This window comes from Leptonotus elevatus, chromosome 13 (genome assembly GCF_054856555.1).
Source record: "Leptonotus elevatus isolate MCC_2025b chromosome 13, RoL_Lele_1.0, whole genome shotgun sequence".
NCBI classification, from domain to species: Eukaryota; Metazoa; Chordata; class Actinopteri; order Syngnathiformes; family Syngnathidae; genus Leptonotus; species Leptonotus elevatus.
Window position 1 is genome coordinate 8,258,152 of NC_141251.1, and position 24,277 is coordinate 8,282,428.

General features: G+C 37.8%; 1 protein-coding gene across 5 annotated transcripts; it reads left to right on the plus strand.

Moving 5' to 3' along the window:
- On the plus strand, window positions 1–23,776 carry rasgrp3 (RAS guanyl releasing protein 3 (calcium and DAG-regulated)). Of its 5 annotated transcripts, none has more exons than XM_086092550.1 (18): window positions 1,398–1,890; window positions 8,781–8,904; window positions 11,358–11,480; window positions 11,634–11,733; window positions 13,205–13,267; window positions 13,437–13,568; window positions 14,448–14,595; window positions 15,972–16,145; window positions 16,334–16,450; window positions 16,679–16,957; window positions 17,087–17,167; window positions 18,351–18,464; window positions 18,558–18,673; window positions 20,178–20,325; window positions 20,546–20,582; window positions 21,795–21,944; window positions 22,020–22,402; window positions 23,096–23,776. In XM_086092550.1, the coding sequence occupies exons 3-18, from the start codon at window positions 11,411–11,413 to the stop codon at window positions 23,102–23,104; spliced, it is 2,121 nt and encodes a 706-aa protein (XP_085948676.1). In that variant the 5' UTR covers window positions 1,398–1,890; window positions 8,781–8,904; window positions 11,358–11,410; the 3' UTR covers window positions 23,105–23,776. The 5 variants fall into 5 exon arrangements, with proteins under 5 accessions (XP_085948678.1, XP_085948676.1, XP_085948677.1 ...); XM_086092551.1 differs by having other exon boundaries at window positions 8,781–8,899; XM_086092553.1 differs by lacking the exon at window positions 8,781–8,904 and having other exon boundaries at window positions 16,679–16,846; window positions 16,907–16,957.
- The last annotated feature ends 501 nt before the right edge of the window (window positions 23,777–24,277 follow it).

Genomic DNA, 24,277 nt, shown 5'->3' on the forward strand with positions numbered 1-24,277 from the left:
CAAAACGGAGGATTATGGGATGGATTGCAGTTTGCGTGGCTCGGTGAAAAGGTTCAGTAAGTATAAGCTCTGCATGCCGAGCAACAATAATAACATTGGAGCTCTTTTACAATGAAAATGCTGTGAGGTCCGAGTCGCGCTCAGTTTACTGTTCTGGTCAGAATATACAGTTGGGTTAAAAGTAACCCAATTATGGATCCACTTTATGGATCAATGTGAACTTTCTGGGTTGTTTTATAGAAAATGACCCCATTTTTGGACCCAAGTAAAGGATCTAATCAATATTTATGAGTTACGCCGAAAGACCCATTTCTTGACTCAAAGTTGGGTTAAATCGACCCAAGTAGAGGATCGGTCCATTTTCGACCCATAGTTGGGTTATTTTTGACCCTACAGTTTTTAGAGGATAGAAATGATGTGAATATTTGGAACATGTATTTTTAACTGTATGTTACATGCCATTCAAAATCCCTACAGTGGTGTCAAACTCCGGTCCTCGAGGGCCTGAGTCCTGCAGGTTTTGGAGCTTTCCCTCTTCCGACACAAGCTGATTCCAATCAGCAGGATCGTTACCAGGCCTATGCAGAGCTTGCTGATGAGCTGGTCATATATCAGCTGTGTTGGAGAAGGGAAACATCCAAAACCTGCAGGACTCCGGCCCTCGAGGACCGGAGTTTGACACCTATGGTGCAAATAGAGTGGTGCCCAAGTCCGCTCCTCGAGAGCCCCCACCCAGCCCGTTTTCCATGTTTCCCTCCTGCAGCGCAGCTGAATCTAATGATCAGATCATCAGCAAGCGTCGCAGAAGCCTCATAACGATCCTGATCATGAATCAGGTGTGTTAGTGGAGAGAACCATGCAAAACAGGCTGGACAGGGGCTTCTCGAGCGTTGGCACATGCATGGAAAATGTTGGGCCTCACCAATTAGTCTTACATGCCGTTTTGGGAATCTGTAAAGGAAAGTTCCACGTAAGAAGGGCAGAGATGAGATTGGAACTCTCAACCTTGTCAACTGAGAGGTCAACCACTGCATCACTGTGCTGCTGGATTGGTAATCAATGAACAAAATGTGCCTCCATTTTTTTTTGACCATTAATTTGTGCGGATAGCATGCCCCGCGTCCACGCACGCCCCCGAGCGACAATCTCCCCGAACCCCCTTTTGAAAGAGCGAGACAATAAAAGTCGGGCTTGCATTCTTTTTGTCCAGCCAGGCAGCAGGATGTGTGCTCAGTGTTTTTTGTTTAGGCGGACATTTTTAGCAGCCCGTAGAGACAAAACAATGCAAACAACGTCATTAGAGAGGAATATGGGATGGGCTGACCCTCTCCCACAAATCCAGAACAATGGACACACACGCTCACATGCACAAACACACTCAATAAGCACTCGCTTTGGGAAGTGAGCGGAATAACAATCTGATAGAAGAACGAGTCGTTCCAAAATGTTGCGCTGGTTTGGAAATCGCGGTTTACGACTTGAACGTTGCTCGTCCAATTTGCCTCCATTTTGCTCATTTTGATTCAAAGTGTGTACATTTCCTGCTTTGCTTTTCCACTCCACGCAGTTGCTATATTTAGCACCTGACGCGGGCAGGACAACTAAGTTGGGCAAAACAATTGAAGGAAGTCTAATGGTCATTTGGACAAACAAGGTACGAACAGGAGACCGTCAGAGTGAAGTGAATGTGCAGCAGCAGCAGCAGCAGCAGCAGCGTGTGGTTGGGAGACATCCAAAGGACTTCATAGAGGATTAAATTCGACATCGGGGAATATTCCCGTTCGGTGCTCATGACTGGAGGCCCGTGCTGGCTTTACTGGCGGCCTTGCGGGTGAAACTTTGTTGTGGATTTGAACGCTTCGTCGCCGTCGTCGCAGAATCATAGATGGGGTATGTGCGGCGCTGTTTTGATTGATTGATTGATTTGTATGCGATTACTGCTAATCATTAGGAAAAGAGAAGAAGAAGCTCTTTGTCGAAGCAGCTCGATTAGAGGAAATACTGTTGGTTGTGTGCACATGACTTAACAATCATGTGCAGCAGGTGTTTGTGGGAAATCGAGTCAACATGGATTCGGAGGTGGCACGTGTCCCTGCAAAATGTTTTTTTCTGACGCAATTGATTCCTGACCTTTCTTCTAGTGCCACCATCTGGCTCACTCCACATCACCACTGTTTTCTTTATTTATTTATCTGCACGGATAAAATGTCATATACTAGGGGTGTGCCCAAAAAAATCGATTCTCATTTAGTACGATTCTGAATCGATTTTAAATGTCCCAAAAATCAATTTTATTTAAATGATATCATACTGTCTTCCCTTTGTTTGTGTGTGCCTTTATTGGGAGCGCTGTTCATGTTGTACCCGATTTGGCCACTTAGGGGCAGTGTGGTTCCACGCGGGCTGATATACTGTTAAGTTGTAGCCCATTTAGAGAGTAGAAGGAATAAGTCACGATCAAGTAATTACAATAAAAGTTGTTGTTTTTTTTGCAGCGTGGAGCCATTCTTTTGCGTGATAAAAGTGCAGTGAGTAGAGCACTAATTAGCATTAGCGAGTCAGACTGGAGCAGATCATTACGATTCCTTGAACGTCTATAAATTGAAGCAAAAATCATTGGCAATCAAATCATTTTGAATCAAAAATCGTTCTTAATCGAAAATCGATTCCAAATTGAATCACACACCCAAAAATCGGAATCCAATCGTGAGACATTCAAAGATTCCCACCCTTATCATATACTTGATATACTATATGTCATATACACTATAGTATGCACTTGCTTCAGGGTTTTCATCAATATGGTTCTATTTCTTGTTATTCCTATTCATCTTTTTATTGGACCAAAAAAGTTTGAAATAAATGCTTCATTGGTTGCACAAAATGCTGTTTAGTGGCCATCCTAAATTCACTGTTTATATCTCAGATAATGTTCCATAAAGAACATGAGCAGAGCTTTTTGTAAGGATAAACACAATTTGTTTGCTCAGTTTTCCATCAGTTTAGACTGGGAAGCACATTTTCAACATTGGGGGAAATGGGCGGGGTGGGGGGGGGGCACACACACACGGAATGCCTTACTTAAAGTGGAAGTCAACCAAAAGATTCTCTTGACAGTAACATGTTGTATGCAGGGTTATTATAGTTTTGGAATTTTCATTTGAGTTCGTTTTATGTTTTGTTTTTAAAATTCAGTTAGTTTTAATTAGTTTTCTGTGTGGTTCTGTCAAGAAGCAAACTCCACCTGTTTTTATCTTATCGACTGAAATCACGTTTGCCGTTAAGCTGAGCTGTGATTGGTCGTTACTTGAGCCCCGTGCAACTGAGGTGTGATTTTCCGTCGCCGGCAAGTGGCAAAATGGCCGCAACCTGAGATGGATAAAAACAGGTGGATTTTGCTGCTTAATTCATATTCCACAGAGTAAACAAAATACTCATCAGAAGGCCGTGTTTAGATTCATGGGAATTCATAGAACATAATGTAAAAAAAACATTTTGGGGTTGGTTAGTTTTGAGTAGTTCTGTGTTGGCCTATGTTCTTTTTTTTTTAGCAAGTTCACTTGTATTGTTGTTGATGTGTTTTTGCGCACTGGCAAATGGAGTTGCATACATGCATAGTAAGCAGCAGAATGGTCAACATGTGCAATATTAGCATAATTATTTCTCTGAGTGTCGAAATACTCCGTTGGTAATCGGATGCGCTCTGACTCAATTAGATGGCTTGCCTCCAAAGCATTAATATAGTTCCTTGAATAAAAACAACAGCTGCTGCGGGAACACGCTGCACTTTCGACCGTTTTCGGTCCTAACGGGACACGTAAACATCGATCAGTTGCAGGTGAGAAAAACGAGCCTTCTTTAAAGGCTGGCCCATCGTGCCAGAAAAGTTTTCTTGTGCAACAGGAGACTTTGTTATCCGCTCTCTTTTTGGTTTTGATTGTGATGGATATTTACTGGGAATGCAATTGAACAAGGAAGAGGCTCGAGAAGGGACAAACGGAGAGGAAAGAGCAAAAACAACAGATAACTATACGAGACATGAGAGCAGGGTTTGGGAGGGTTACTTTTAAAATGGATAGATAGTCAGTCATCCAATGACCTTTTATCCCAGTCACAAGTTTAGCCGTGTATTTATGTTGTGTGTGTGATGTTTAAATAGTAAATTGGTGGGAGGAAGATTTGTTTGGAAGGTTGTAACTCACATTATGGTTGTAGGCTAGCGGGCTAGCTAGCAAGAAATCTACAGCGCGTAGCATGCCGCTGGACTCTTAGGTCAAACTTTCGCTCTGAGTAAGTTCCAGTGGATACCGGTCGTTCTCTCTCTCTCTCACTCTCTCTCTCTCTCTCTCTCTCTCTCTCTCTCTCTCTCTCTCTCTCTCTCTCTCTCTCTCTCTCTCTCTCTCTCTCTCTCTCTCTCTCTCTCTCTCTCTCTCTCTCTCTCTCTGTCTAATCCCCATTTTTAATAAATGCGGCTCATAAGAGGTCCCACACCAAGAAACTAAATCACAGTGTGAGCTGGCAGACAGATGTCAGTTTGCAAATGTAAAAATCACATTTTTGTTTTATTCTCTCTCTCTCTCTCTCTCTCTCTCTCTCTCTCTCTCTCTCTCTCTCTCTCTCTCTCTCTCTCTCTCTCTCTCTCTCTCTCTGTCTCTGTCTCTGTCTCTGTCTCTCTCTCTCTCCCTACCCCCCCCCCCTATTTTTAATAAATGCGGCTCATGAGAGGTCCCACACCAAGAAACTACACAGTGTGAGCTGGCAGACAGATGTCAGTTTGCAAATGTAAAAAAATGACATTTTTGTTTTATTCTTCTTCAACTTGAGATGGTACGTGGTGTATTTAAAAAAAAAAAAAAAAAAAGTGTCTGACGGTAATTTTAGCCACGAAACAAAAAGCCCTCACTGAGCCGGTCTCCATTTGGATACGTTACTGTTTTAGGTCTGTTTAAGTGCTGCCTGTCTGAATAAAGTGGCCATGTGCTAAGGAATTCCCCAATGGGAACAATAATTCCTAAGTTCAGTGTTCTTTGAGACCAATGTGTTTTTGTAATTCCACTCAAAGAAAAGAAGAGCACATAATAGTGGGGCATTGAAATATTGACAATTATTATGTGTAATTAAAAACAGCCTTTTCTTTGATGCTGTGACAGTTATGAAGTGTCATTTACCTCTTAAGATGTGGTTGAACATGAATCGGCTCCAGTCAACAAGTAAACTGACTGTACTGCTGTACTGCAAAAACAAGCCTGCTTATTGTGACATCAGATAAAAACTTTTTGTTATTTAGAAAGCAATGTATCCAAGTTTGTATTAAAATAAAATAAAAAATAATACATACGGAAGCGTATTGCATTCACTTGGAGGAGAAAAAGTCCTGTTTTTATGACAAATTTTTTGGGGGAGCTTTGTTTTTTTTTTGAGTATTTCTTTCCTGATTTATTGATTTTTTCCCCTGTTTTTTTTTTGTATTTTTTTTTTATATTTTCCTGTTTTTAAAAATATATATATTTTCCGAGTATTTTTTCCCTGTTTTATAAAATAATTATTTTTCAGTTTTTCTGAAATTTTCCCTCAGAGATTAGAGAACAAACCACAATACAGTATACACATTCATTCCTTTATTGAGAGCCAGCACGTAAACAAGACCATCTTATTGCATATAGAGGTATGCGGGAAAGTGTCCGCTTCCGCTATTGGTGAGTCTGCAACAATTCACTTGGAGTTCAGAGGTCCCCAAAAAACAGAACACCGGCTGTTTTTTTTGTTTTTTTCTTCTGTTTTTTAAAATATTTTCTTTTCTGGTTTTTTTATATATATTTTCTGTTTTTCTGAATAATTCCCCCCTGTTTTTCTGAATCTTTTTTTTAGCCTGTTTTTCTGAATCTTTTTTTTAGCCTGTTTTTCTGAATCTTTTTTTTTTGCCTATTTTTCTGTATCTTTTTTTGACAGAAAAAATATTTAGTAAAACAGAAAAAGGATATTCAGAAAAAGAGAACATTTAAAAATAACACTCAAAAAAACAAAGCTCCCCCCCAAAATTTGTCAGAAAAACAGCTGGTTTATTTTTCAAGTGAATGCAATACACTTCCGTACTACACAGATGCAAAAATAAAAATTGGCAAGCATTTTATATTTTGACAGTAAGTTAAGAATGACTTTTGCACTTATGCTATTGGCTAATGATATTTTGAAAATAACTGCCTCAGAGGAAATGCAGGGAAATATTGTGATATGAGATGCGTCTTCAGTTGACGGTTCTAAATCCAGGTATAGGTTCTGATTTTCACCAGCTACACACAAAACAATCATCTCAACTGACAACCGTGAGTCTCCTCTCCCAAGCCAGATGCCTGGCCAAGTTTTTTTATTATTACATTTCTGTGACTCATCCTTCTGCTTTTTTTTTAATAGCAACAATTGCACCAGAGGGCAATGAAATAGACATAGCGGGTTTCTGATGGGCTTTTTATTTTTGCATACTAGCTACGGGTCACTGGATGCTGTACTCACTCCAGAGTCGACGATCTGCTTCAGATGTTTTGCCAGCTGTCTGAAGCCAAGGTCGATGCAATATCTGCCTGCAGCAGTAGACTCAACATGAATCTCCTGCTCGGCCTATCGCGTCCCTTCCAAACCTTGCTCCTGTTTCCTGATTCACATATTTTGGGGGGGATTTTCGGTAAAAAACCCATCATTCACTCGTTGTTGAAAAAGTCATCGATTTGCTGTTTTTGTGCTCAGTAAAGCTTTTCCGCAATCTTGTGGCATTTCTGTTTTGAATGTTAAAAGTTAACTGATAACTTCTGACAATGGGCTGGAGTCTTGCAGATTTGAATTTGAATCCGCTTAGTTGACATCATTTCAGGTTTGTCTTCTCTTCCTCTTCTGTTGTTGTTGTTGTTGGTCCTCCTTTTGGAATACAGGGTGTCCTTGGCGTCTAAAAATACAGTATCTTCAAGGTTTTGATGTTAGGAACAGCTTGAAGGCACGACCACTTGTCACAAAATGTTTTTTCCATCTACGGCCTAGAAAGAATTGATTTGCTGATTTTGAAACAAAAGCGCAGAGCCTGGTCATGACAAACAAAAACAGCAGCAATATAGGAAATGTTAATCCAGCATTATCACTGTAAACAAGTTGCCGTTAGCCACGGCTGCTACGTTGCTAGCAATGACTACCACACAAGTACAGTGGTCCCTCGCTACTTCGCCGGATCACATATTGCGGATTTTTATTTGGGTCCATAACTCATACATTGCAAGGTTTACCTCAGGTTGGACATATTTCGCAGGTTTGTCAGCGAGGTGGGCAATCTCAGTCCTCGAGGGCCGGAGTCCTGCAGGTTTTGGTGGTTTCTCACTTCCGACACAAGCTGATTCCAATCAACAGGATCGTTATCAGGCTTATGCAGAGCTTGCTGATGAGCTGATCATATATCAGCTGTGATGGAGAAGGGCAACATGCAAAACCGGCAGGACTTCGGCCCTCGATGCCCACCTCTGTTGAGTACCCCATAAAAAAAAACGTTATTTATGCTGCTATTTTTGTCCTTTTTTTTTGTAATATTTGAGTAAATAAAAATAGCTCTTTCTTTCACTCAACACAATCTATTACATTTTTAAACAAAATATAGAATATCTGGTAAGAAACGTCCGCAAGAGGAGCTCATTAACTCATTCACTGCCATTGACGGTTATAAACGTCAAAAATCATTTGAACCATTTCGATTAGTTTACCAACAAAATTTTTTTTTTCTACTTTTGTTAACAAGGATATGAAAACCTAGATTTTTTTTTATTGTACATTTAGAACAGATATAAAATGTGTGCTTAATTGAGAGTTAACTATTGAAGTTATGCGATCAATTATGATTAAAAATTGTAATCGCCTGATGCGCCTAATTTTTAATAATCATCTCGTCAGGAGATTAAAATGTTTAATTGTAATTAATCGCATGGCTTCACTAGTTAACTCACGATTAATCACAAATTTTATATCTGTTCTGAATGTACAATAAAATTTGTTTTTTTAGGTTTTCATACTCTTGTTAATAAAAGTGGGGGGGAAATGTTAATATAATAGAAATAGTTCAAATGAATTTTTGACGTTTATAGCCGTCAATGGCAGTGAATGATTTAAGGTGACAGCCCATATTATCAGCTATTGAAGAAAACAAAAATGTTTTTGTTTTTTTACGACCTCTACTTTGCAGAAATTCACCTATCGCGGGTGTACAACGTATCACCTGCGAAAAGTGAGGAAACACATAGCATGAAATATTATCGTTTATCTTCCTGAGCTTATTTATAATCAATAAAAAAAAAAATCGACATGATGTAATAAACCTACCTGTTGACTGAGCAGAAATGTTGCTAATTCCACGTTGCTTCTGAATCCTCTCAGTTGCTAGAAGTTCTATTTTCTGGTCTTATGCCCAGTTGTTGGTAAAAAAAAATAGTTTTAAATTTTATTCCAGAGGCGGATAGATTTGCGCATGATTGACAACTCATCAGTCAGGCCTTCTATCTTTGATCGGTTGTTTTTCCTAGAGCGCGGTGGTTTCTTTCAAATCGACTTCGAGGCACAAGCTCGGACCAGAGGGCTCACTTTTTTCTTTTTCTTTTTTTCCTTTCATGCGGACAGTTTTAACAAAGTGTTTTTGGGGAGGTGATAGATTGCAAGCTCTCCCTTTTTAAAAAGAAAGATTTTTTTTTTTTTTTTCAATGACAGTACTGTATGCTAAAAGTGTGTGTGGGTGGGTGTGTGTGGTCACATGGCAGAGGTCCTGCCGGCGGTGCTGCTTAGGTTTGCTGTGTTTACTAACAAGAGGAAGAGGAGGTCAAAATCGTAGCGTGCGCTCTGATCAACAACCATTAACAGCTTGAGGCATCTAACATCAGTAAGGTAAGACTTATTATATTCTGTAATGTGTTACATTGGTGGAATTGGGACATTTAGGCTTACTTCTTGTTTCCAACACTCATTTGCTGACTTGTCAGCGTCAGATGTCGTGTACAGCTGTTTTGCGGTCGGTTAATTTAGTTATCTGCATTCCCCTTCGGTTAGGGGGTTGTCAAGTTCAACTTGTGGAAAATACAATTTGACTGTGGCAAAGCTGCGTAATGCTAACCAACAAACACATGGTTTCAAAAGCTAAAGGAGTAAAAGTCGATGACTGTTCGCGTTCGCTGCTAATATAAAACAGTTGCAACCCTTGGGAAATGGTGACGTGAGCACTGCATCCAAAAGTGAAACGTGTGTAATCTGAACAATAAGATCTATATGTTATGGACAGTAAAAAAAAAAGAAAAAAAAAGGCAAATCCTGGGTTGCAATGGCAATGACAAAGGCACTTCTCATCATGCAGATCTAAACTGTTATTTTAATTAAATTAAAATGAGCAAATATTGTTTTGTTTAAATACAGTGGATAGATGTATATGTGTGAAGGCTCACATTACTCGGTGTGCCTTTTACAGTGCTATCAAGAGTGCCTGAATGTGAGTGAGTACAGTACTTAGAAGCTGCTTAAGAACACACAATGACGCATCTGCTAACCAGGAGGCAGACAGTGACCCATTGTAAAGTAGCAAGGAACAAGTCATGCTAAAGGGCACAGCTGACTGTAACATGCACAATCAAGCCATAAAAGCAAAAAAAAAAAAAAAGCAGTAAGAATGATCCTCATTTAAAGTAAAAAAATTAATAAAATGAAAGCGCTTTTAAATGTGAGTGTTCATTCATCTGAATTAATTCAATTATAAATTTAGCCATTTGATATTGCTGAGAATGTCATAATAATCAGATTATGCCTGCATGGCTTATGTGATTATTATTATTATCATCAAACCTAGCACTACATTATGTTGACGGCATATTATCGTCCCCCCCTGATTTGTGGACACATAGACAAACGCTAACACTATTAAGCGAAGTGGAGCGACTTGCAAATGAAAAGAGCTTTGTTAAAGCAAAGCTACCGCAACGGAGACCTATTGTTGCTGCTGCCCGAACATGAATCAATTTGCATCCCTCTGTTTTCTGCACCACTTATCCTCACTCGGGTTGCAGGTGAACTGGAGCGCGTCCCGGCTGAACCTGGGTGGGAGGCGGGGTGCACCGACCGGCCAATCGCAGGGCACAAATTCATACTAACATTTGTTAACGTGATGTAATTAGTCGGGAAAAGATAAAGATAATAAATAAATCATAACTGTATGATTGTTGTCAAAGTATTGTAACATTCAGCACGTTTTTTCTAGGGGTGTCAAAATTAGTTTTAAGTTTCTATAACGCTACTATTATTATTTTTATTTTTTTTACGTGCGATTAATTAATGATCGCCCCTGGGCAAGCCTGCACTGAGGGAATTCAAGTCGCAATACAGAAGACACCTCACATCCAAATTTATCTGTAATGAATTTAATAATAATGCATATATTTGTGGAGACTGTGGTCAAGTTGTATTTTTACAATTTAAAAAATGTGCAGAATTTCACAAGTTACTTCATGTTAAAGATTAGATAGTTCTTAATATGAAAAGAAAAATGCACTGAGCTGCCACCAATGTCTTACAAATGCAATTATGCCATCTAGTGGCAGAAAAATGACCTCCGCACAAATCAATATCACTCGCTTTTTACAGTACATCTTTTTAATTTTAACTCAATTTTATGAATTGTTATGACATTACTGTATCAATGAGTAAAAGATGCAGCCATATTTTTATTAGTTTAACATTTGTATGAAAGTATGAAAACTTAAAAATATATATTTTATTGTACATTTAGAACAGATATCAAATTTGGGATTAATTGTGAGTTAACTATTGAAGTCATGCGATTAATTATGATAACAATTTTTTTTTTTAAATAAATAAATAAAAAATTGTAATTATTTTTTTCCAATTTTTAATAATCTTTTTTTTTTTTAAGAAAATATTATTACAAAATTAGGGGCGTCAAGCGATTACCATTTTTAATCGTAATTAATCGCATGACTTCACTAGTTAACTTACGAATAATCACACATTTTATATCTGTTCTAATACAATAAAAAAAAATCTAGGTTTTCATACCCTTGTTAACAAATGTGGGGAAAATGTTAAACTAATAGAAATAGTTCAAATGAATTTTTGAATAAAAATTGTAATCGTCTGACACCCCTTGTTTTTTTTCCACTGGACAGATCTGCCATGTTGAAGACAAATGTGCTTCTTTTTCTCTTGCAGCTATTACAAGTGGACGCTCCTATTTTCTGAACTTGTGCAGACAAAATTACCTGATGTTGTTGGCGACAAATGATAAGAGATGCATGCATTATTTTTCTGTTTGCCATATGTCTCTCTACTGCTCTCAGGAATCCTTTGGCCGGTGCAGAAGAGTGACCAATTCTTCTTTTGACTCCTCAACATGGGATCATCAACTCTGGGAAAGGCAGCTTCTCTTGATGCTCTCTTAAATGAATGCATCCATGCATTCGGTGAGTAATGCACAATTGCTATAATTCTAAATTGGAATACCTACGCGGATTGCCCAAAGTCCACTGCAACCCTAATGAGAGTAAGCTTTCTTAATCGCAAGCAGAAGCCGCCATCCAATCGCTCATCATTTTGTTGGTTACTTTTGCTCGCAGGTGACAACGGCGAGCTGCAGGCCAACCTACCTCGCGTGCTTCTCCTGATGCATCGCTGGTATGTTTCATCTTCAGAACTGGCTGGAAAACTGCTGATGATATATCCCTATTACAATATACGTAGGATGCTGAAGCAAGGGTGTGTTATTTTAAAATTCCTTTAACGCCACTATTTTTTTTTTTGATTCATGACTGCCCCTTACTTGAAAAGTCTGTAACTGGGGGAATTCCAGTCGCAACGCAGCAAACGCATCCATGTTCAAATTTAGCAGTAATAAATGTAATAATAACTAGTGCTGTCAAAGTTAAAGCGTGAACTGATTAGTTAATCACAAAAATTATAGCATTAATCATAATTAATTATGATTAAAAACAGATTAATCGCACTATTAATTTTGACCATAGGTTTAAGTGTGTTTTAGCAATAAACATAATTACATGCATTAAAGTAAAGCATTTAATAAATGTTTGCGTATCACATTTAGAATATTTGTTCATGTCAAAATATTGGGGTCATTTTTTTTCCATTTTAAATTATTATGCAAGTCATTAACTGATTAGAAAAAGAGAAGGACGAGCGTGTGCGGTGGATCAAAAAATGTTGAAGACGTCCTCATAACATTAAATGTCAAAAGAATGAACACATAACAGGTGCTCTTCAAATTTGGTGGGAAATTTTTTTGATAAAAAAGCCTTCTTCTTTTTTTTTTTTATTAATCGTGATTAATGAAAATTCTAAGATGTGATTAATCTGATTGAAAAAATGTCATCGTTTGACAGCTCTAATAATAATGCATATATTTGTGGAGGCTGGGGTCAAGTTGTATTTTACAATTAAAAAATGTGCGGAATTTCACAAGTTACTTCATTTCAAAGATTAAATAGCTCTTAATATGAAAAGAAAAATGCCAACTTGTCACCACCGTTTTACAAATGCAATTATGCCATCTAGTGGCAGAAAAATGACCAACACAAATCAATATCAATGACTAAAAGATGCCTCCATATTTCTATTGGTTTATTAGTTTTTTTTCTCCACTTTTATGTTAACTAGAGTATAAAAACGTTTACCATTTTAATGTACATTTAGAACAGATATAAAATTTGTGATTAATCCTGAGTTATCGAAGTCATGTGATTAATTACAATTACACATTTTAATAACCTGACACCCCTAGTAATAATACATTTGAAGAAGAAAAAACTGAATATGTATTACTTTTTGGCTGTGTGTTGTGGTTCATAAGCCTGTTTGAGAACATAAGAGTTCTGACAGTGGGGAAGCACAGTTGCGTGATTCAGGACGTCCTGTTCCGGATGAAGCAAAGCAGCCCCAGCAAAAGATATAGCACTGATATAATTTGACAAAGAGTTCCAGTATTATATTGTCACATCTGTCCCAGAAGCTTTGTGCTGCTAATGACATTTCTGCTTGTAATTTTACCGGTACTAACATTGATTTGAGTCAAAGTAACAGCAAACAGATGGGCCTAAATTCACAGAACTGATTTTGATTGATTGAAAATAATTGATCTCATGAAAAATTCGAATGGTCCTTAACTACAATCTACGTACCGTGACTGCAACGACGATGACTGCCAGAAAACAAGACTGAAGATTTGTTACTTAATGAGGTAAGGTTGTTTGCTACATGTCGATTCACATTTTCTCTGAAATCTACAATCTAGTTAATTTCCTGCTCCATTTTTTTTTATGAATCAATCACAAGGTCATCTCATCTCATATCACTTAAGAAGATGCCTGTTGCTACACAAATGTGAGATTTTTTTATTTTGTGTCCAGGTACTGGATAGGGACATTCCCTGCGGAGTTCAACCTGGACTTGGGTCTGATTCGAATAACAGAGGAGTTCAGAGAAGTTGCTCAAAGGCTCGGCTGTGAGGAGCATTTCAAACTTATTGACATCTCCGCCATGTAAGTAATAAGGGCTTTTGATGAATGAGTGTTGCACACCTTCGCTCCAATCATCTTAACATAATTTATTGTTTTGAGATTAGGTTTGGTCATTGGAGAATAATATTCACCTCTATTTTTTTCTTCTTCTTTTTTTTACGGGCAAAAGTGTTTTATAAAATTAATGAAGACTAAGTTCTATTAATTAATTAATTTTTAAAGACCTCAAAGTACAATTCAAGGCACATTCCCTTCCTTTAAACATGGATTACAAAATAGAATATTGAAAAAGAATTCAAGTAAATAAAAAGGTACCAGCTGTCAAACTCATTTGCAGCTACCAGCCAGGCACTCGTAATGCTAACAGCTAGCAGCTAGCCACTTACGTCGGTTGACTTCTGCCGTATCATACAATGACGATGTAAATTAATTAGCGATTGAATGTGAGTTCAGGATAGCGTTGATGTTGGTCGCAACTACAATGTCAATCAAAACTACGATAAAGAACGTCTAAAAGGGAAGTCAAGCTAGCCATCACACCACGATTGGGGCCAACTTCAAAGTAAAACTCTACTAAGGCTAAACTGAATGAACTGCGCTTCACGGTGTAGAAGAATCATACGCGATCATCACAAACTCACATTTGTTTTGCAGAATAATCCACATTTATTTATGGATTGCATTGTGGACGAATGACAAGTGCAAAAAGACCATCCAAAATGTCACCACTGCTATATTTGGTTTAGTTTTGAATTGTGGTCGTTTGAAGTGATGTAAAATAACAACAACACAAAAGAAGATGGTGCGAATCTTTGAGTTCTTGTTGACAATTTACTGTCGCGCACGCGCACGCACACACACCACCGGTTTTTAAGACTGTGTTGCAAATGGTTCTTGCAGTCCTTCCTACGACTGGATGCGGAAGTTGACGCAGCGTAAGAAGCAGGTGAAGAAAGGCAAAGCTTCGCTGTTATTTGACCACCTTGAACCCATGGAGCTGGCGGAACATCTGACTTTTTTGGAGTTTAAATCCATCAGGAGGATAGCGGTACGTGCACGTTTATCTCATTTTGCCAGGAGTTGAAGAAGAACAAAAGTACTATACTGTATGGGTGACCTCTACCTCTGAGGAATGGAATTTGCCAGATGCTGTTAATGGATGGAGCCCTTTTTGACTTGGTAGCAGTCAATGAATGTTGCCATATGAGCGTTATGAGGATGAAGGTGTACTGAACTATCAAGCTGATAGCTATTGATTGCTACCACGCTAGCTAACATTAGCGTCATCATTTTTGATTTGAGCATGGAAAGCTACCTACTAAAAAGAGCCGAGTCCCGCAAAGGCAGTGTCGGTTAGAAGCCCCTCCCCTCGTCTTTGACCTCACGCCAGCGAGTGAAAGCCGGCCAATATTATTAATCCTCTACTGTGCTTTTATCCAGGTAGGCTCCTGTTGTTTTTTTTTGTCTCCTTAGACAAAATCTGTCTCTTGGATTGATTTGCAGCTTCTCCGCGACAAAAGTAGTTTGTTTGTAGTTTTTTTGTGTGTGGCATGTTCCCACCATCCTCCTCAAAGTTGTTTAGTGCAAATAAAAATGATACCGACCCCCTCAGGCCATGACAAAGGTTTCATTAATCTAGCTGTAAGTCAATTTTTCATCAGAATTATTAAAATAGGAATTGAAGGTTGAAAAATTAACTCATTCACTGCCATTGGCGGCTATAAACATCATAAATACATTTTAACTTTCTATTAATTTTTTTTTGTTAACAAGAGTCTGAAAACCTAGAAATTTGTTTGGGGGTACATTTAGAACAGATATAAAAAAAATTATTAATCGTGAGTTGACTAGTAAAGTCATGCGCTTAATTAAGATTAAAAAATGTAATCACCTGACACGCCTAATTTTTAATCATCTTCCTTTTTTAAAATAAAATAATTGTAATTAATTTTTTCAAATTTTTAATCTTTTTTTTTTTTTTTTAAGATTATTTAAAGATTAGGGTCGTCAGGTGATACATTTTTTATCGTAATTAATCGCATGACTTCACTAGTTAACTCACAATTAATCACAAATTTGACATCTGTTCTAATACAATACAATTTAGCGATTACCATTTTTAATCGTGATTAATCGCATGACTTCACTAGTTAACTTACGAATAATCACAAATTTTATATCTGTTCTAATACAATAAAAAAAAAATCTAGGTTTTCATACTCTTGTTAACAAAAGTGGGAAAAATGTTAAACTAATAGAAACAGTTCAAATTAATTTTTGACGTCTATAGCCGTCAAGGGCAGTGAATGAGTTAATTAGTTCGGCTTTAAAAGCAAAATGATGTGTGAAGGGGTAACATTGTAAAAAAAAATATTTTTGAGTTCTGTGTTATATCAACAATTACTACTTCTATTCTGTCTGCAGTTCCCTGATTACAAGAGCTATGTGATCCACGGTTGCTTGGTGGACAATCCAACACTGGAGCGTTCCATTGCTCTGTTCAATGGCGTTTCACAGTGGGTCCAACTTATGGTGTTAAGCAAACTGACACCTCCAACCAGGGCAGAGGTTATTACCAAATACATCCACGTGGCTCAGGTAATCTCATTTTGTTGTTCGATCTTTATTTTCACAAGTCTCGCTTGGACTCGCTGGGCTAATGTGTATCGTATTCGTGGGGATTTCTCGAATCCTTGAATTGTCAATGCCATTTGGTCAATAAAGTTTTGGCCTTGGTCGTGAAGATACACATGCTAATTGAGACGGATCAAATTGTGTCCCGTCAGAAACTTCTTCAGCTGCAGAACTTCAACACTTTAATGGCTGTGGTGGGAGGGCTGAGCCACAGTTCCATCTCTCGTCTGAAGGAGACGCAATCTTATCTATCTGCGGAGGTAGTTCGGGTAAGTCGACGCAAACCCGATAGCGTGCAAAAAAATAATAATAATAATTGTGAGAATTGTGACAAGACCAAATATCCTTATGGTGGGGAGAAAATCCAATGATGGTGAATGACAAAGAAAATGAAGGCAGTTATAATGAGGCAGCTACAGAATGTGACCCCCCCCCCCTCACCTCCCTTCTATTTCTCACTTGTACAAACCTGCAAAACTGTATGAACCCTAACGCAGATGTGGCGTGAGATGACAGGACTGGTCTCTTCCAACAATAACTACTCGTACTACCGCAAGGCCTTCAGCGACTGTCGAGGCTTCAAAATCCCCATCCTGGGTGTGCACCTGAAGGACCTCATCGCCATGCATGTGGTCTTCCCCGACTGGGCGGAAGACAACAATAAGGTGAACCTTGTGAAGATGCAGCAGCTCTACGTGACTTTCAATGAGCTGGTGTCATTGCAGAGCGCAGTGGCCCAAGTGGAGCCCAACATGGACCTCATCTATTTGCTCACGGTGAGGCAATAATAAGGAGAGTTGGAATTGTGTACTGTTATAGCATCTCCCGAATATGGACCACATTGGGAGAAAAATCTGCTGTGGCTTTGGGTTTGAGCAAATGCTAATCAGACGAAACCTTTTCAGCTTTCTTTAGATCTTTACTACACCGAGGATGAGATTTATGAATTGTCATTGCTCCGGGAACCACGTAATCCGAAATCTCTGGTAAGTCCATCTTTCAGAAATATCCATTCCAACATTCTTTCTTAAACCATTGTTCTAACTAGGGGTGTCAGGCGGTACATTTTTTTTTATTGTAATTAATCGCATAACTTCAATAGTTAACTCACGATTAATCGCAAATGTTATATCTGTTCTAAATGTACAATAAAATATATTTTTTCTAAGTTTTCATACTCTTGTTACCATAAAAGTCTTTGATACAGTAATTTCATTATAATTCATAAAATTGGGTTAAAACAATTTATTTTTTAAGTGTGATATTGATTTGTGTTGAGGTCATTTTTCTGCCACTGGATGGCATAATTGCATTTGTAAGACATTGGTGACAGCTCAGTGCATTTTTATTTTCATATTAAGAGCTATCTAATCTTTTACATTAAGTAACTTGTGAAATTTTGCATATTTTTAAAATGGTAAAATACAACTTGACCCCAGTCTACACAAATGTCGCATAGTTATTACATTTATTACTGCTAAATTTTGACACGTACGTGTTTGCTGCGTTGTTACTGGAATTCCCCCAATACCAGCTTTCCAAGTAAGGGGCTGTCATTAATCGCGCTTTAAATTAATTTTGACACCCTATTCAATTTAATTCCATTTTTTTTCACTCTTTAAAACTCATTCACTGCCATTGACTACTTTAGACGTGAAAAATTCATTTGAACAATTTCTGTTTAACATTTTTTCCACTTTTAACAAGAGTATGAACACCTAGAAAACAGTTTTTATTGTACATTTAGAACAGATATAACATTTGTGATTAATCTTTTTTTAAATAATATTTTTTCCAAGAACCACAATTTTTATATTTTCTTTTCTTTTTTTTTTAAATAATCTTTTTTCAAAAAAAAAGAAAATATTATTAAAATTAGAGCGTCAGGCGATTAATTTTTTTTTATCTGTAATTAATCGCATGACTAACTCGTGTTTAATCACACATTTTCATATCTGGTCTAAATGTGCAATGATTTTTTTTCATACTCTTGTTAACATAAGTGGGAAAAAAATGTAAACTAATAGAAATAGTTGAAATTAATTTTTGACGTCTATAGCCGTCAATGGCAGTGAATGAGTTAAAATAAAAAAAGATATAATGTTTCTAATAATAGCCACCTTTGACTCAATTACATGACAGTCCTGTTTGGTATGTGTCCTCTTGCAGCCTACCTCTCCCACAACTCCCAACAAGCCGCTTGTCCCACTGGACTGGGCCTCCGCTGTCACGACCAAACCAGACCCCACAGTGGTCAATAAGCACATCAGGAAAGTGGTTGATGTGAGTACTAAATATCCTTTTCCTTACTTTCACAGATGAACGTGTGTGTGGAACATTAACGGCGTTTCTATTTTCTTCTTTGGCTTCCAACAGTCAGTGTTCAGGAACTACGATCCCGACCATGATGGCTATATTTCTCAGGAAGACTTTGAAAATATTGCCGCTAACTTTCCCTTCCTGGACTCCTTCTGCGTTTTGGACAAAGATCAGTGAGTGCGATACGAAAAGTGACCATTATATTATCGTTTTTGTGAGGGACACATCAAATATTTATTCTTTATAGTGATCTATTATTTTACTATTCTATACAATTTAGGACATAGCCTACATCTATCATGGAAAGTTGTCTACAATGGTCACACCACATAACATTTTCGACTTAAATTAAAGCTATGAGGCTAACAATTCGCTATCTAAACAAAGCAAGCTAGCTATCCATACAAGTAAAATTAAAGTTAAAATAAACATTTGTCGGACAAAAAATGAATAATAATTTACACTTAATGTCCAAATATGACCAATGGTCACACCACATAACATTTTCGACTTAAATTAAAGCTTTGAGGCTAACAATTAGCTATCTAAACAAAACAAGCTAGCTATCCATACAACTAAAAATAAAATGAAAATATAAATTTGTCGGACAAAAAATTAATAATGATTTACACTTAATGTCCAAATATGACCAATGGTCACACCACATAACATTTTCGACTTAAATTAAAGCTATGAGGCTAACAATTAGCTATCTAAACAAAACAAGCTAGCTATCCATACAAGTAAAATTCTAATGAAAATATAAATTTGTCGGACAATTTTTTTTATATTACTATACACTTAATGTCCAAATATGACCAATGGTCACACCACATAACATTTTCAACTTAAACTAAAGCTATGAGGCTAATGATTAGCCATCTAAAGCTAGCTAGCCACACAAGTAAGATTATAAAGAAAATATATATTTGTCGGTCAAAAACATGAAATATAAATTTTTCAGGTCCAATGTCCAAATATAACCAGTTGCTATTTATTTATAGATTTTTTAAACACATACAGGTAGTTGTGAGACAGTACAAACCTGATAGCTGCTCCCATGGTATCGGTACTCTTGATGATGGCCGATACCAGTATTGGCCGCCCTCTTTTGGCTGTTTTACGATCAGGAACTAGAAATTAGAAGAATAGAACATTTAAGGGAAATTTTAAAGAAAATGCTATATTGTGATATATAAATGTTTCTTTAAAATTATCAGTTGTTTTTGGGGGGATATTTTATATATCAAAAGGATTAGCGGTATTGGTACGAGTACGCAAATCGAGTAGTCACTGTTACGATACAGTATTTTTGATAATACAATTTCCAAAATTAAAAAGAATGACATAATTTTAAAGAAATACCTGTATATTCCAGTAAAGCATTTTTCCTTAAAATGGCATAAAATTGGCAATTTCTTCTCTCTTTTTTTTTGTGTGTGTTCCTAATCATGAAACGGCCACAATAGGGCGTCCGATACAGAGTACCAATACCTTCAAATAAGGCTGGGTGTTTTTGCATTTTGCATTCTCGCTACATGCAAGCCCTGACCCAGTAATTGTACTGTATGTTATGTGTTAATTCTGCATTCACTATATATTGAGCTGACTTGTATAACTGCTCATCTTTCTCTTTTTTTTTTCTTCTTGTCATCCTCACCTGAATTCCTGCCACAGAGACGGCCTGATCAGTAAAGATGAGATGATAGCGTATTTCCTTCGAGCAAACCCGCTGCTCCAGTGTAAAATGGGTCCCGGATTCCTGCATAACTTCCAGGAAGTGACGTATCTGAAGCCCACCTTCTGTGAACACTGTGCTGGATTTGTATGTGTATTCAAAGTGTTGCCTCTTGATTTTAGTACTTGACAAAAAAATATTCAAATGCAAGCGCTGAACAGTATGGAAAAAGTCAGGGATGTTTTCTCAATGTCCTTGTTTGAGATTCTGTTCAAGTCATGAAGGACAAACTGTCGTTTTAGTTTATGTAACTTCTATTCCCTATGAATCTTAACATGGATGTGATTTTCTTCATCTTCTCCTGCAGCTCTGGGGGATCATCAAACAGGGCTACAAGTGTAAAGGTACGTCTTTATTGTATACTTTTCTTTACCATCTTGTTTATTTTCACCTGATGATGACGTCAGATACCTGCCACTGTCATTCCGTACACTTCACAGACGTGTTTGTAATACCAATCTCGTATTTGACGTCTGAGTCTGTCACCTGAGGTTGTCCTAAAATGTCTGCCATACCCCACAGTTTGTTTTTATTATTGTTTCTAACCAATTGCTTTGGCTCATACTTGTATGACAGTTGTAAAAAAATTTACTTTTTGCAAGTATTTCCATAGGAAATGTGGAGGCGTCACTGGATTTAATAAAAATATTGTGATGAATCCAAGTTATAACAAAAATGTTTTTGTGTTGATTGTGATCTATAAAATGACAATGTTTTCAAGTACTTTTAACCCCCCAAATTTTTTAGGGCTGTGCAATTAATCAAAATTCAATTTCAATTATTACACTCCACAATTACATTATTATTCATACTAATTTTAGTTAAATTTAAAAATAACTAATTTAATAAATTTGTTTCATCAAAAAGGAACTTGCATAAATTATAGTGATTCAAAGAATTTGAATTTGTCTTAATTCATATTTTTTATTTGTTTTTTTACGTTTAAACATCGTCTTATTTTGTACCCATAAAATAAATGATCGTCCTACTGCACTCCAATTCAAGTTTTTGCCAACATAAATAAATATATTATTATAAATATATATTGTAACGTCGGTTGAAATAATAAAGCTTTACTGGCGGTCTGAAGTTTTCTTTTAATTCTCCTTTTCTTTGCCTCATACACAAACAACCTCTTACACTGTAAACTGGAAAATAAAACAGGACCGTCAATCAGACACGTTCACATTTCCTTTATACGGATAAAGTCGGGCTAATTAAACTCAAAAGGTGAACACAACATACATCTAGTTAAATATAAGCTCAATTATTTACCCTGATGAAAATGTTGGCTTCGTCGTGCGCGAAACAATTTCGAACTCTTCAAACGTCTCGCTCTCGATCAATTTGCCGTCTCTTACGTCATTCTCCCTTTCCGCATTCCTTCAAAATAAACTTATGCCCAAAGAGGAAGTTAGAAAATAAAAGTTCCAACATCAACAGATATACATACATTTTGGTCCAAAATGAACTTACATAATTAAAATAGTGTTTCTATTTATTTATTTTTTAATTGATCTTAATATGTATCATGTATTTCAATTTTGACGTGACAGATTGCGGCGTCAACTGCCATAAACAATGTCGGGAGCTGCTGGTGTTAGCTTGCCGAAAGCTGCTGCGCTCCGGTTCCCTCGGGTGTGTGACCCCTGACAGACTAACACACAGCTCGTTGCCCGGCAGCCCTGCACTCAACACCTGCACCGGTCAGTTTGTATCTCCAATCACAAAAATATTTTTTTCTTATTGCGCTTGCCAGTCATCCGTTTCATTTCCTTCAGACAAGGACGAGGTGTTTGAGTTCCCCGCCGTGACATCAGCAAGTCCTATTGGGGATACAAAAAGCATCACCCTGATGACTGGCTCAGCCCAGAGGATCTCTGTCCGCCTGCAGAGGGCCACGATCAGCCAGGCCACTCAGACTGAACCCCTGTGGTCAGAACGCAGCTGGCGGAGCACGGACAACGGATCCCACACCTTCCCCAAAGCCAAATACCGGACTCAAAGAGGGAGCTCCAACAAAAAAGCGTTCGTCTCGTGGGAAAAGCAGGACAACAGGCCGACGGGTTTGGTGCGGTGCAGCCGACCCCCTCTGGAGAAGACCGCTGTCCTCGCTGGAGAACTTGCGCAGGTCGCTGATCGCAGGGTCGCACCAAGAGGGAAGGTAAGAGAAGGGGTGGAGGAAGCAGAACTGGAGCAAGTTGTGTCCATGTTGACATGATATTGAAGTGAGATTGAACGATTGTCATGTGCATATCGACAAATGATGCAACAGTTTAAGACTCGGGGTGTCGGGCGATTCCAATTTTGAATCGTAATTAACTCATTCGCTGCCATTGACGGCTATAGACGTCAAACAAATTCATTTGAACTATTTCTATTAGTTTACATTTTTTTTCCCACTTGTGTCAACAAGAGTATGAAAACCTAGAAATTGTTTGCATTGCATTTAGAACAGATATAAAATGTGTTATTAATCGTGAGTTAATTAGTAAAGTCATGTGATTAATTACAATTAAAAAAATGTATCACTTGACGACCCTCATTTTTAATCTTTTCTTTTAATTGTGCGTTAACTAGTAAAGTCATGTGATCTATTACAATTAAAAAAAATAATCACTTGACACCCCTAATCTTTTATATTTTCTTCTTTAAAAAAAGAAAAGATTATTAAAAAATAAGGGCGCAGTTTTAGAAAGTTTTGCTACTTTGTATTCTATTGGAATTGTGGTCGCCAGTATTGTCATTAACATCAACACATTTTGCCAAAAGTTTTGTAAAATATTTTTGTTTTATCAGTGTGCTATTTGTAAGGTTCAGAATGCCTGACCCAAATATGGCTTCTCTTCCCTTTCAGGACAGCTGACTTGGTAACAGATGTGCAAAACGCCAGTCTCAGGCATCCAGAAAGCCCCTCATGGCTGCGACCAGGAAGTTCTTCTGTCTGGGAAGGTGCATGGCTCTTTGATGTGCCCGTTTCACGGAGTGGGCGTCATTATATGTTCTCTCTGGAATCCGGCGAGGACAGCCAAACATGGCAACAACAGGGCAACATGTGCTCTGTAACAAACCCCACAGGAGAAGCACAATAGACAGGAGAGGGTCCCTCTATGTGTTGCATAGGGAACTGCTCTTCCAGCCTCGGGACCGAGGACGATGGACTTTATTCGGAGTGCTCTCAGAAGATGTAATGATGTCAGGACAAGAGCAAAATATTTGTGTGAGAGCGTGTGTGGTTAATGGCGGCAGTTTTCTTTACTGTGTGTGACTTGGATGAATATTTGGAAAGAGACGATAGATAAAGCTATTTGCATGTGAATTGTGACGTTACAATAAAAGGGAACGTTGACTTAGAAGCGACTCAGTTTAGTGGGGAAGAGTCTGCCGTGCAAGAGTAGAACAAGAACAAATCTGTAACTTTCATTAAATTCAAATGATGTGCATTTTTCTTAATTTCATGTAATTATCAATTAAAACGTTTAGTAAAGAAGAGTACATGGTGAAAATATGCATGCAACATAAAACCTATTTATAATGATCTTAGGGTCTCGTGGTTCATTACTGTACTTTACTAATCGGGAGGGAGGCACAGCTAACATTTTTGATGACATCACCACACATTTAACCAAAAGCATAGGAAAGAATTGTGTTAACTGCCAACCTGTGACAAGGATGTGAATTTTTAACTGCTGAAATTCAGCAACGAGACTCCATTTGGATGCACAATAAATTTTCTCTTACATTGGGTGCCTCTAAGCGTGACACTTTTATTAGCACTGTGGAGCACATTCCGTATTGCGTATTAAGATTTGTGTAGTTCGCCAACTGTACAGCGTTCACCTTGTCAGATGAATCTGTCATGGAGACGGTGAGTGGATAAAGACCAGACGAAACCTTATCCTTTTGGAGCGTTCACCAAAACAGAGAGAATTCTGCTCATTCACACACTCCTATTTGGAAATAAATGACGGTAACTACGCTCTATGACGCATAGTTGAACCGCTTATAACGCACTCCCAAAATGCAAATTCGAGCTCAT